This window comes from Triticum urartu, chromosome 6A (genome assembly GCF_056163025.1).
Source record: "Triticum urartu cultivar PI428250 chromosome 6A, HENAU_Tu73, whole genome shotgun sequence".
In the NCBI taxonomy this organism is placed as follows: Eukaryota; Viridiplantae; Streptophyta; class Magnoliopsida; order Poales; family Poaceae; genus Triticum; species Triticum urartu.
The window spans coordinates 1,665,142-1,678,825 of NC_141878.1; the positions used below are offsets into that span (position 1 = coordinate 1,665,142).

Below are 13,684 nucleotides of genomic sequence, written 5' to 3' on the forward strand. Positions count from 1 at the left end.
TCAACCTTCTCTAAATCACCTATAATTTTGCACACTTGATATGTTGCAAAAACATAGCTAGGTTTTCAAGGTTTTACAATTTTTTAAAAAATTTCAATTTATTCTGCCCTCTAGACTGACTGATCAAACCTTCGGTCTACACCAAAAGCGGGCATTGTACGATATGTTTTTTCCAAATTTCTCTCATAGACATGTTTGGAACATCCATTTGAGCATGTAGAACAAATTTGGGGTGATTTGGAGGTGGTGGCAAAAATCACATTCTTTACAAAAACTGGCTTAACTGAGAGACCAAATGGTCCCTCGTGTTTAAGCGTGATTTTTTCGACCTTCTCTAAATCACCTATAATTTTGCACACTTCATATGTTGCACAAACATAGCTAAGCTATCTTTGTTTTAGATTTTTTAGATTTTTATTAGAATTTATTCTGCCCTCTAGACTAACTGATCAAAACATCGGTCTACACCTTAAGGGGGTGTTGCAGGATACATTTTTTCCAAATTTCTTTCATAGACATGCTTGGCACATCTATTTTAGAATGTAAAACAAATTTGAGGTGATTTGGAGGTGGTGGAAAAAAATCACATTTTCTACAGAAACTGGCTTAAGTGAGACCAAATGGTCCGTCGTGTTTTAGCGTGATTTTTTAGACCTTCTCTAAAAACATAGCTAGGTTTTCAAGGTTTTACAATTTTTTAAATTTTTTCAATTTATTGTGCCCTCTAGACGTCAAACCTTTGGTCTACACCTTAAGGGGGCGTTGTAGGATACATTTTTTCCAAATTTCTTTCATAGACATGATTGGCACATCTATTTAAACATGCAGAACAAATTTGGGGTGATTTTGAGGTGGTGGAAAAAATCACATTTTCTACAAAAACTGGCTTAAGTGAGACCAAATGGTCCATCGTGTTTAAGCCTGCTTTTTTCGACCTTCTTGGAATCACCTATAATTTTTCACACTTGATATGTTGCACAAACATAGCTAGGTTTTTATGGTTTTAGATTTTTTTTAGATTTCTATTTGAATTTATTCTGCCCTCTAGACTAACTGATTAAAATATCAGTCTACACCTTAAGGGGGCGTTGTAGGATACTTTTTTTTCCAAATTTCTTTCATAGACATGTTTGGCACATCTATTTGATAATGTAGAACAAATTTGGGGTGATTTGGACGTGGTGGAAAAATCACATTTTCTACAAAAACTGGCTTAAGTGAGACCGGTCGCTCGTGTTTTAGCATGAATTTTCGACCTTCGCAAAATCACGTATAATTTTGCACACTTGATATGTTGCACAAACATAGCTAGGTTTGCAAGGTTATAGATTTTTTAGATTTTTATTTGAATTTATTCTACCCTCTAGACTAACTGATCAAACCTTCCGTCTACACCTTAAGCGGGAATTGTATGATACGTTTTTTCCAAATTTCTTTCATAGACATGTTTGGAACATCTATTTGAGCATGTAGAACAAATTTGGAGTGATTTGGAGGTGGTGGAAAAAATCACATTTTCTACAAAAACTGGCTTAAGTGAGACCAAATGGTCCCTCATGTTTTAGCGTGATTTTTTCGACCTTCGCTCAATCACCTATAATTTGGCACACTTCATATGTTGCATAAACATAGCTAGGTTTTCAAGGTTTTAAATTTTTTTAAATTTTATTTGAATTTACTCTGCCCTCTAGACTAACTGATCGAAAAAAATCACATTTTCTACAAAAACTGGCTTAAGTGGGACCAAATGGTCCCTCGTGTTTTAGCATGATTTTTTCTACCTTCTCTAAATCACCTATAATTATGCACACTTCATATGTTCCACAAACAAAGCTAGGTTTTAAATTTTTTTAAATTTTATTTGAATTTATTCTGCCCTCTAGATCAACTGATTAAAATATCGGTCTACACCTTAAGGGGGCGTTGTAAGATACATTTTTTCGAAATTTCTTTCATAGACATGTTTGGCACATCTATTTGATAATGTCGAACAAATTTGGGATGATTTGGAGGTGGTGGAAAAAATCACATTTTCTACAAAAACTGGCTTAAGTGAGACCGGTCCCTCGTGTTTTAGCGTGATTTTTTCGACCTTCTCTAAATCACCTATAATTTTGCACAGTTGATATGTTGCAAAAACGTAGCTAGGTTTTCATGGTTTCACAATTTCGTAATTGTTTTCAATTTATTCTGCCCTCTAGACTCACTGATCAAACCTTCGTTCTACACCTTAAGCGGGCATTGTACGATATGTTTTTTTCCAAATTTCTATCATAGACATGTTTGGAACATCTATTTGAGCATGTAGAACAAATTTGGGGTGATTTGGAGGTGGTGGAAAAAATCACATTTTCTACAAAAACTGGCTGAAGTGAGACCAAATGGTCCATCGTGTTTTAGCGTGATTTTTTCGACCTTCTCTAAATCACCTATAATTTTGCACACTTCATATGTTCCACAAACAAAGCTAGGTTTTAATTTTTTAAAAAAAATTTTTGAATTTATTCTGCCCTCTAGACTGACTAATCAAAACATCGGTCTACACCTTAAGGGGGCGTTGCAGGATACATTGTTTCCAAATTTCTTTCGTAGACATGCTTGGCACATCTATTTTAGAATGTAAAACAAATTTGGGGTGATTTGGAGGTGGTGAAAAAATCACATTTTCTACAAAATTGGCGTAAGTGAGACCAAATGGCCCCTCGTGTTTAAGCCTGCTTTTTTCGACCTTCTCGAAATCACCTATAATTTTGCACACTTGATATGTTGCAAAAACATAGCTAGGTTTTCAAGGTTTTAGATTTTTATTTGAATTTATTCTGCCCTCTAGACTAACTGATTAAAATATCTGTCTACAACTTATGGGGGTGTTGTAGGATACATTTTTTCCAAAAAAAATTCATAGGCATTTTTGGCACAACTATTTGATAATGTATAACAAATTTGGGGTGATTTGGAGGTGGTAGAAAAAATCACATTTTCTACAAAAACTGGCTTAGGTGAGACCGGTCCCTCGTGTTTTAGCGTGAGTTTTTGACCTTCTCTAAATCACCTATAATTTTGCACACTTTATATGTTGCACAAACATACCTAGGTTTTCAAGGTTTCAATTTTTTTTAATTTTATTTGAATTTATTCTGCCCTCTAGACTGACTGATCAAAACATCGGTCTACACCTTAAGGGGGCGTTGCAGGATACATTTTTTCCAAATTTATTTCATAGACATGCTTGGCACATCTATTTGAGAATTTAAAACAAATTTGGGGTGATTTGGAGGTGGTGGAAAAAAATCACATTTTCTAAAAAAACTAGCTTAAGTGGGACCAAATGGTCCCTCGTGTTTTAGCGTGATTTTTTTACCTTCTCTAAATCACCTATAATTTGGCACACTTGATATATTGCAAAAACATAGCTAAGTTTTCAAGGTTTTACAATTTCGTAATTGTTTTGAATTTATTCTGCCCTCTAGACTGACTGATCAAAGCTTCGTTCTACACCTTAAGCGGGCATTGTACGATACGTTTTTTTTTCCAAATTTCTATCGTAGACATGTTTGGAACATCTATTTGAGCATGTAGAACAAATTTGGGGTGATTTGGAGGTGGTGGAAAAAATCACATTTTCTACAAAAACTGGCTTAAGTGAGACCAAATGGTCCCTCGTGTTTTAGCGTGATTTCTTCGACCTTCTCTAAATCACCTATAATTTTGCACACTTCATATGTTTCACAAACCTAGCTAGGTTTTCAAGGTTTTAAATTTTTTAGATTTTTATTTGAATTTATTCTGCCCTCTAGACTAACTGATTAAAATATCGGTCTACACCTTAAGGGGGCCTTGTAGGATACATTTTTTCCAAATTTCTTTCATAGACATGTTTGGCACATCTATTTGATAATGTAGAACAAATTTGGGGTGATTTGGAGGTGATGGAAAAAAATCACATTTTCTACAAAAACTGGCCCCGGCCAATCCCAATGGGACGCGCAACCCGTTCCAGGATATAAGCAACACACAAGCAGCCAAATTAAGTTTTTTAAGCTCAACTGTTGGATTGTGCCATTGATTGCAGACGCTAAAGAAGTAAAAAAGCAGAGGGACAGAGAGCGGTATGCACAAAATAAGGATGAGATTAATAAGAGACGGCGTGAGGCCTACAAACAGTAGAAAATTGCCTCTGCCGAGATCAGTGGGGCACAAACGCAGCTGGCTGTATCACAAGGTAATGAAGATGAACTTCATCCTACATGCCCCAGTTATATTGTTGTATAATGATCTATTCTTCATCTACTCAGGCCGTAATGAGATTAAGAATCGGATGGAAAAGGAGTAATATGCACAAAATAGAGAGGAAATATTAAAGCGACAACAACAAGCCCGCGAGCAAAATAAGCATATTGCTGCCGTCCTTGATGGAAGTAACATTGTAACACAAGTACCGGCTACCGGACAATTTGCAGTCTGTCAGTTAACAGTTGCTGAACTTTTTCAGTTTCGTCAGTCATAGCTGTAGTTTCTCTGTCAGACTTCGACAGAGTGTTGTTTTCTTTCAGTTAGCAAATAAGCCGAGCTGCGCCTCGGCCGTAGTTTGTTAGGATTCTCCGCGGCCCTGACCCGATCGTGGGATGGCACGAAGTAGACGGTCATGGCCGCATCGCGGGCTACGCGTGGGGAGCGTTGGGATGGCAGTGCTCACGACCCGGACGTGTCCTTGCTTTTCGTTTTCGGTTAGGAGATTTGTAATCACTGAATAAGAAGAGGAATAGAGCAGAAAAGCTGCGAGGTTGAACGCGACACAAAATATCATCGTCTTCCTCTGTCTCTCTCGTGTGAGCTCAAGTTCTAAGCCTAACAAGTGGCATCAGAGCCGCGTTGCTATGATCCTGGGATGGCAGGTGATGATGGCAAGAAGAAGGTGGGGGACGCCGATGGCGACGGCAGCAAAGGCTCCCCAAAGCCCGCAGCCGGCCAAGGGCGCGAGCTGGCGGTGGCGAGGCAGTTCGCTCCGGTCGTGTCGGGTCACGCCAACGTGCCACCATTGACCCGCACGAACTACGCTGAGTGGAGCCTCCTCATGGAGGTCGGGATGCAGGAAAGAGGGATGTGGCGCGCGATCCTAGGCGCGGAGGATCTTGTCGACGAGTACGGGTACCGCAACGACAAGGGCGCGATGGAGTTCATCCTCCGATCGGTGCCCCCTGAGATGCTGCCCATGCTGCGCAAGCACCAGACCTCCCAGGAGCTGTGGGAGGCGATCCGTGCCATGCGCGTGGGCTCCGTGCGCGTCCGAGACGTGAAGGCCAGACCCTGCGGGGGGAGTTTGATCAGCTGCGACACAAACCCGGTGAGTCCATTGATGATTTAGCCATGCTCCTGACAGGGCTGTGCGCGCGCCTCGGCGAGCTTGGAGACGCCATCAGCGACAAGCGCGTGATCCAGAAGTGGCTGCGAATCGTGCCCAAGCGGTACTCGCAGCTCGCGGTCTCCATCGACAACCTGGTCGACCTGGACACGACGTCGATCGAGGAAATCATCAGTCGCTTCAAGGCGGCCGAGGAGCGGTACGAGCTGGACGCCGAGGAGGAGGACGCCGAGGAGGAGGCCGAGGAGCGGTACGAGCTGCTCACTCGAGAGGTGTGGGACGCGCGGATCGGGCACGGTGAACCAGGCGGGTCCTCTAGCGGGGGGGGGGGGGGGGCACGACGGCAAGAAGGGGCGCGGAAAGGGCCACGACGACCGCGGCAAGGCTGCCGCCCGCCCGGGCGGTGGAAAAGCTGGACCCATCTGCTCCGGCAACTGTCGCTACTGTGGTATTAGCGGCCACTGGGTTCGCGAGTGCTGCAAGAAGATGAAGGACGAGGGCGGCGGCGAGGCGCACCTCGCGGCGGCAGAGGACGAGGATCCGACACTCCTCATGGCGCAGGTGACGCCGCTGCTTGCGCCTGAATTGGACACGCGCGGCAATCAGCTCGTGCATCTCCATGAGGAGGGCGCTGAGGTCAGCCTCGGGGCCGTTGGCGACGCCAAGGAACCTCTCTGGCATCTGGACACCGGCGCATCAAACCACATGACGGGCAACTCCACCGTCTTTTCGGAGCTAGATCGCCACGTCGCTGGCACAGTTCGTTTCGGTGACGGGTCGGTGGTCGAGATCGAGGGGCGCGGGACAGTGGTCTTCGTCGCTCACAGAGGGCGTCACCGCGTGCTTTCAAAGTTATACTACATACCTCGACTGCGTACCTCGATCATCTCCGTCGGACAGCTGGACGAGGCGGGTTGCACCGCTCTGGTGCGGAGCGGCATGATGGTGGTGCGCGACCGTCAGGAGAACATCATCGCCAAGGTGTACAGATCGAGGAACCGCCTCTACACCGTCGAGCTGGAGGTCACGCGACCCGTGTGCTTAACGGCCATGGCCGGTGAGGACGCGTGGCGCTGGCACGCGCGCTACGGCCACCTGAACTTCGACGCCTGCGGAAGCTGGCCCAGGACGGCATGGTGCGCGGCATGCCCCTGGTCGAGCATGCCGATCAGGTCTGCGACAGCTGCCTTGTCGGCAAGCAGCGCCGCGCCCTGTTCCCCACGGAGGCGAACTACAGAGCTGGCGATCGCCTGGATTTGTTCCACGGTGATCTGTGCGGCCCGATCTCGCCACCAACGCGTGGAGGGAAAAGGTATTTCCTGTTGCTCGTGGATGAAAAGTCACGCTACATGTGGATCGTGCTCCTAAGCAGGAAAGACGAGGCACCCACGGTGATCAAGCGCTGGCAGGCAGGCGTTGAGGTCGAGACCTCCGTCAAGCTGCGCGCGCTCCGAACGGACAGGGGCGGTAAGTTCACCTCAGCAGAGTTCGGGGAGTACTGTGCTGACCGTGGCGTACGCCGGCAGCTCACTGCCCCGTACTCGCCGCAGCAAAACGGCGTCGTAGAGCGCCGGAACCAGACCATCGTCGGGACGGCACGGTGTCTTCTGAAGGCGAAAGGAGTGCCGAACGAGTTCTGGGGGGAGGCGGTGACCACCGCCGTCCACCCGCTGAACTGCGCGCCCACGAAGGCGGTGCGTGGCATGACGCCATATGAAGCCTGGCTCGGTGACAAGCTAGCAGTGAACTACTTCCGCACGTTTGGGTGCGTCGCACACGCCAAGGTGACACGGCCAGGCCTCAAGAAGCTGGACGACCTCGTGGGCAAGCTAGTGCACGTCACTTGCGACGCCGTTTTCGACGAGTCGGCGTGCTGGGACTGGTAGACAGCGACTCCGGGGGAGGGCACTTTTTTCATCGAGTTCACCCCCACGGTGGCCCTGACACAGCAGCCGGAGCAGGAAAGGGCAACATCCATGACCCGGGCGAGTCCAGACACGCCGGTGCGCGCCCACACTCCGTCTGGGGGTGCATCACCCGCGTGCGCGGTGCGCGGAGACACGCCGGTACACGCCCACACTCCTGAACCTGTGGTGTACAAGGGAAAGGGCGTGGGGGATGGCTACATCTCACCTCCTCCTGGAGCCATGCCGGACACCGTTTTGGGCACCTGTGAGGCGCCACGTCGCTACCGCATGGTCGACGGTCGACACCGTCCTTGAGGAAGCTGAGCCAGTGACTTTCGATCCGGCCGAGCTGCTCCTTGTGGCCGGAGAGGAGCCCAACACATTCGAGGAGGCAGAGCCACACGCAGCCTGGAGGGCAGCCATGCTGGATGAGCTCCAGTCCATCGACGAGAACAAGACGTGGACGCTCGCCACGCTCCTCGCCGGCAAGCAAGCCATTGGGCTCAAGTGGGTGTTCAAACTGAAGAAGAACTCCGCCTGCGAGGTCATCAAGAACAAGGCAAGGCTTGTCGCGAAGGGATATGCGCAACGGCCGGGCGTGGACTACGACGAGGTGTTCGCTCCGGTCGCGCGGCTCGAGTCCGTGCGGCTACTACTTGCAATCGCTGCACAGGCAGGCTGGGAGGTGCATCATCTGGACGTCAAATCCGCCTTCCTCAATGGAGAGCTACAGGAGGAGGTATACGTCGTGCAGCCGCCTGGCTTTGAGTGCCCTGGCAAGGAAGATAAGGTGCTTCGTCTGAGCAAAGCGTTGTACGGGCTCTATCAGGCGCCGCGCGGTTGGAACATCAAGCTGGACGACACACTGGTGTCGCTCGGATTTCAGAAGAGCCCATTGGAGCACGCCGTGTACATGAGGTGCAGGGGCAACGAGCGGCTGCTGCTGGGCGTCTACGTCGACGATCTCGTCGTCACCGGGTCAAGCATGGAGGCCATCACGTAGTTCAAGCATCAGATGCAGTCCGTGCGACCTCGGGCTGTTGAGCTACTACCTCGGCATCGAGGTGCACCAGGGAGACGATGCGATCACCCTCAAGCAGGCAAGCTATGCGGTTAAGATCGTGGATAAGGCCGAACTGACGGGCTGCAATCCAGTTCACATTCCAATGGAGCCGCGCCTGAAGCTGAGCAAGGAAAGCTCGAGCCCGCCAGTGGACAGAAAGCTCTATCGCAGCATCGTCGGAAGTCTCCGCTACCTGGTGCACTCACGGCCGGACATTTCATTTGCGGTCGGTTTTGTCAGCAGGTTCATGGAAGCACCCACAACAGAGCACTGGGCGGCGGTGAAGCAGCTGCTGCGATACGTTGTAGGCACTCTGAACTATGGGTGCAGCTACAAGAAAGTTCAGCCGGAGCCGCAGCTGGTTGGGTACAGTGATGCGGATTTTGCCTGCGATGTTGATGACAGAAAGAGCACCTCTGGAACAGTGTTTGTCTTTGGCAAGAGTGTGATCAGCTGGCAGTCCTAGAAGCAGAAGGTGATCGCCCTCTCGTCGTGTGAAGCTGAGTACATGGCGGCAACCACAGGCGCGTGCACAGGAGAATGCTTGGTGATCTGCTAGGAGACCCGGGGAGTGCAACACCACTGCTCATCGACAAAAATCAGCGATCCAACTTTGCAAGAATCCTGTCTTCCATGACAGAACCAAGCACATCGAGACGCGGTTTCATTTCATTCGCGAGTGTGTGCAAGATGGAAGGATCGCCGTCGACTACATCCACACCGGGGAGCAACTGGCTGACATCATGACCAAGGCTCTGCCTCGGGTGAAGTTTCAGGAGCTGCGGGAGAAGCTGGGCATGATCAACATCAGCAACTGATTAAGGGGGAGATTGTCAGTTAACAGTTGCTGAACTTTTTCAGTTTCGTCAGTCATAGCTGTAGTTTCTTTGTCAGACTTCGACAGAGTGTTGTTTTCTTTCAGTTAGCAAATAAGCTGAGCTACGCATCGGCCGTAGTTTGTTAGGATTCTCCGCAGCCATGACCCGATCGTGGGATGGCACGAAGTAGTCGGTCATGGCCGCATCGCGGGCTACGCGCGGGGAGCGTTGGGATGGCAGCGCTCATGACCCGAACGTGTCCTTGCTTTTCGCTTTCGGTTAGGAGCTTTGTAATCACTGAATAAGAAGAGGAATAGAGAAGAAACGCTGCGAGGTTGAACGCGGCACAAAATAGCATCGTCTTCCTCTGTCTCTCTCATGTGAGCTCGAGTTCTAAGCCTAACACAATCACACAACTACAGAACATACCAAGTGCAGGGGGTGCAGTACCAAATTCCGTTCATGTCAACAGAGACAATGTGGACAATGAGTCCGATTGGTTGCATAGAAATGATGCGTACCAGATGCAACGGAATTCAAGAAGACTGACACTCACACAAATGTCACTGGATGAGAACCCCCAACTCAGTACAATCGACAACCTGCGTATGCCAGAAGAGTGTTTAAAAAAAGGGTTAGTTGTCTAATTTATTAATGGTGCTAAATTATCCGGTGTTTATTTATTCTTCATTTTGCCCTTCTATTGTTGATTCAGGTACAGATCCTTCTTATGGCAAGACACCTCTACCGATCCAACGTAATGACATTAGTCCAGGGATGGAACCGTCCCAGGTGCGGTCCAAACCACTCATAATCAAATTGGTATGTTTTTGTGGTACCACCTTGTACATAAAAAGGATCCATCTCTTTTGCTTACTCATTTGTGCCAGAAAAATGTTTTCAGCCAACGACCACGGCGAAGATGCATACGGAATACTGGATCCCGATGTCCACACGTTAAACATTGATGGTGTGTATAATGCCATTTTTAGTTTCATCTCCCCAATATGCATAACATCAACTGCAGATCATTTACTACTCCTACTGCACTATTATTCAATATTCACAAATAGAATGCTTGGGAGGCGGGAACCTAGGAGAAATTCCGAAGTGCATATGTGATTGTCCGACCTAAGTCTCAAATATAACTGGTTGAATTGCCAAGCACACATGAACTAACTAAATTAAAACTATCCATCTAACATATAGATGGAAGAAAGATGTGTCAATTTCAGTCTTGACTGGACGTGGTCATCATAGAGTAAAAAGTATTCTCAGTTCCTAACACTAACATCCGTCAATAAAGTAGTAATGTGTAAATAATGAATCATGTAACGGACTAACATGTTGGATAACCACATCGGGCGAGAATACCTGTTCCAACATACATCAAACCAGTTGGTGGGAACTCCTGAGAATACCACTTCGACTTCTCCCATGGGGTGAAGAAAACTGATTCCACTGAAAACATAGAAACAACCATCAACATTTCTTCCAAGTAAAATTTGCATGGTAAACATTAGCTGCAAGACTGCTATCACTCATGCTCAGACTGAGCTACATCTATTTGTCATTTCTAAACAACTAGAAAGAACGAATCTCCAGGTGAAAGAAAAATAATGTTAAATATAATAATGAATGTTATATTAACCGGAGAGACTAAAGAGACCCACAAAGTGTCAAAAGAGTTCACATGTCCCAATTTGATGCTACTTCCATATAAAGGAACTAAAGAGAAGGCATGCTTTGTTACTAGCAACAGCATTCCATAGAAGATATGCAACAAAACATACTCTTCGAATCATACTTGTTGCTCCCATCCTCTTTTGGCACCTCCTTCTTCTCCTTTGGGAAATCTGAACCATCAAGGGCTGCATCATGAATACAGCCACCAACTAAGGAGGTGATTTGTCATATTACAGTCTTGAAAGGGAACATTCTAACAAAAAAAACAAAATTTCTAAAGATTAAACGCGACGTTCATTATGGTTCCATTTTATAAAAAGATTTCTCAGTTTTTATATTCAAATGTCATATCTGAATGCAGTATGCTTGAAAATTTGCATATGATACCTGATTAAATAGTGTAGGCATGAGAGCTGCACTTCTTTTCCATTTTATCTCTTGAGAACCACATGCCACTGAATTCCTCTTCAATAATAACTTCTCCAACTTCCTTTCTTTTATTATATGAAGATAATGTATCATCTTTTGAAAAGATACTGCATCATGTTAACCCTCAGATCCATTCACAACCAGAAGGGGCAACAACCTAGAGAAAAATAATACTAAGTCAAATCAGTTTTTATAACAAAGCCCTATAACAGAACAAATTATGTACAGTCTTGAAAAGGAATATACAAGGTGATTTCTCAGTGAGGCGATGCACCTGGCGACTAACCGAATTGACGGGGAGGAGCAGATGGCAGGTTTGGAAGGAGAGATTACCTGGACCCGAACGATTGCGTGGAAGAGGGTGGAGAGGCTCATGGCGGCGACAGCGAGGGCATCAGGAGGATGGAGGGGCCCGACGTCGCCGGCAAGCATGACGAGCTCGAGCGCCTCCTCGAGCACTTCGGGGCCAGATTCGAAGGAGCGGGGTAGAGTAGGGCGTGCGAGTCCACGCCTCCGCGTCCGCATCCGACAGTGCCTAGCGCTGGCACGAGCATGCCAAGATAGAGGGCCTCCTCGGCCACTTCCACGACCTGATTCGAAGGGAGGGGCAGCCTGCCTGCGAGCACCGGCGCTAATGACGAAGGGGAGGGCGGCCTGACCAGGGAGCGCTGGCGGTTGAGACGAAGGGGAGGGTGGCCTGACCAGGGAGCGCTGGTGGTTGTGACGAAGGGGAGGGGGCTGCCTGACCAGGGAGCGCTGGCGGTTGTGACGAAGGGGAGGAGGCTGGGCGCTTCCTTTGTTCCTCTGTCCACGAGAGTGTAAGGGCAAGGGTAAGTGGGTTAAGTGGGTTCCCAATGGGCTAATGAAGCTAGCCCATTTAATTTTGTTTATCTTCAATGGGAGCCCATTATAGCAATTTAAGTGGGATGGGATAACTAGTCCAACTAAACCCCACTCCCACCTGCAGCGTGAGTGCCGGAGAATGAGTTGTCTTCCAAGACGAGCCTCTGCAGGCGAAGGAGGCGGCCGAGGCTTGCGGGAATGTCCACATGGAGCGAGTTGGAGCGCAGGCCGAGCATCCGTAGGAATGTGAGGTTCCCGATGGCTGGGGAGAGTGCTCCAGCGAGCTCGGTGATGTTCAATCTGAGCGCCACCACCCGTGTTGGCCTCCGGTGGCTGCACGCAACGCCTTCCCAGCTACATAAGCTGGTGTTGACGTTCTAGGAGGCCAGTGAGACACCATCACTGGCCTGAGCTTTGAAAGCAAGCAACGTGGCCTTGTCGCTGTTGGTTGCCATGCCGATCGACACGATGGCCAGAAATGGGCATAGCAAAGTCATGACCCCCTTTGCCATTGCCATGCCCCTCTTGGTTTGGTTGGCAAATAGTCGCAGTTATTGTCGATCTCAATAATTGCCGTTCTTGGACTGAACTTAAAGTTGGTACATGAATGATATCTAGAGGACACCCACCCGTGACTTCTGCGGTAGCAGCTGCAGTGTCAGCTCTAAAGTCTAAAGTAGAGCAAAAGTGGATGCTAAATTAGAGGAGAAGAAGAGACTGTTAATTTGTACTAGTTGGACAAGTGGATGCTAAGACGGCAAGTGGGCGCATATTTTTGGGAAACCTATGCTGTTTTTCTTTCTTCTCATTAATATCTTTTGTAGAGATTTTTTTCTTTCTTTCTTTCTTTCTTTCTTTCTTTCTGACTCAGAGGTGGAGAACACCTCAAAAGCTAAACCGGAAGCCAGCCAACCACTTTGATATGATGAATGTTGCTCCCAAGTCTGAACCTCTTTGTCTTTCTCTCGTGTCGCAGACTCTCAGTCTCTTGATTACCATGAATGATTCGTGGATGCAGGGTGTTCTGACGGAGATGGCACTTGCTCGATTCTCCTGATTTCGGGCTGAAGTTTGGAACTAGGTTCATACAGTATTCGAATTTGATGTAGGAACGCAGGAAACAGAGTAGTAGCTAGGTGACTAGAGAAACATGCACGATAAATCTTCAGTAAAATCATGAATGCCACCTAGTCGAGGCACTGCTGCTTATATGCTGCGGTAAAGGCTTCAGGTAGCTTAATGTATGTAGCACAGAGTATGATCATCCAACACTCCAGTCTCCCATCTCCGGCCCGGCGGCTGTGCTGGTAATTTGAAGTGTTTATTCAGTCCTGGAGCACACTGAAGCCAAACCGAGACGCGTTATCAGTGAACGATAAAACATTTGCGGAATTCTATGTACTACCTTGCAACATTCAAAATACCAGCCAGATGCGTACCCAGAGATTTCAACACAAATTATTCATCAGATTTCTCCACTCAAATACTACATATCTTCCTCACTAAGTTCTAAGTTGTTCCACAGATAATAGCTGTAAATTGAATACTGACGACAACAATGATAATATACAGAGTG

At 47.5% G+C, this 13,684-nt stretch overlaps 1 protein-coding gene and 1 pseudogene across 1 annotated transcript; both read left to right on the top strand.

Moving 5' to 3' along the window:
• Positions 1-4,888: 4,888 nt before the first annotated feature.
• LOC147962914 (uncharacterized) lies at positions 4,889-6,730 on the top strand (annotated as a pseudogene).
• A 1,705-nt stretch (positions 6,731-8,435) lies between these two features.
• LOC147962915 (secreted RxLR effector protein 161-like) lies at positions 8,436-9,150 on the top strand. The gene is made up of 2 exons (XM_087527735.1): positions 8,436-8,758; positions 8,973-9,150. The coding sequence occupies exons 1-2, from the start codon at positions 8,436-8,438 to the stop codon at positions 9,148-9,150; spliced, it is 501 nt and encodes a 166-aa protein (XP_087383861.1).
• The last annotated feature ends 4,534 nt before the right edge of the window (positions 9,151-13,684 follow it).

Coding starts and splice junctions, on each gene's coding strand:
- LOC147962915 (XM_087527735.1), top strand. CDS start 8,436: ATGGAGCCGCGCCTGAAGCTGAGCAAGGAAAGCTCGAGCCCGCCAGTG. Junction 8,759..8,972: donor AAGAGCACCTCTGGAACAGT/GTTTGTCTTTGG, acceptor CTTCCATGACAG/AACCAAGCACATCGAGACGC.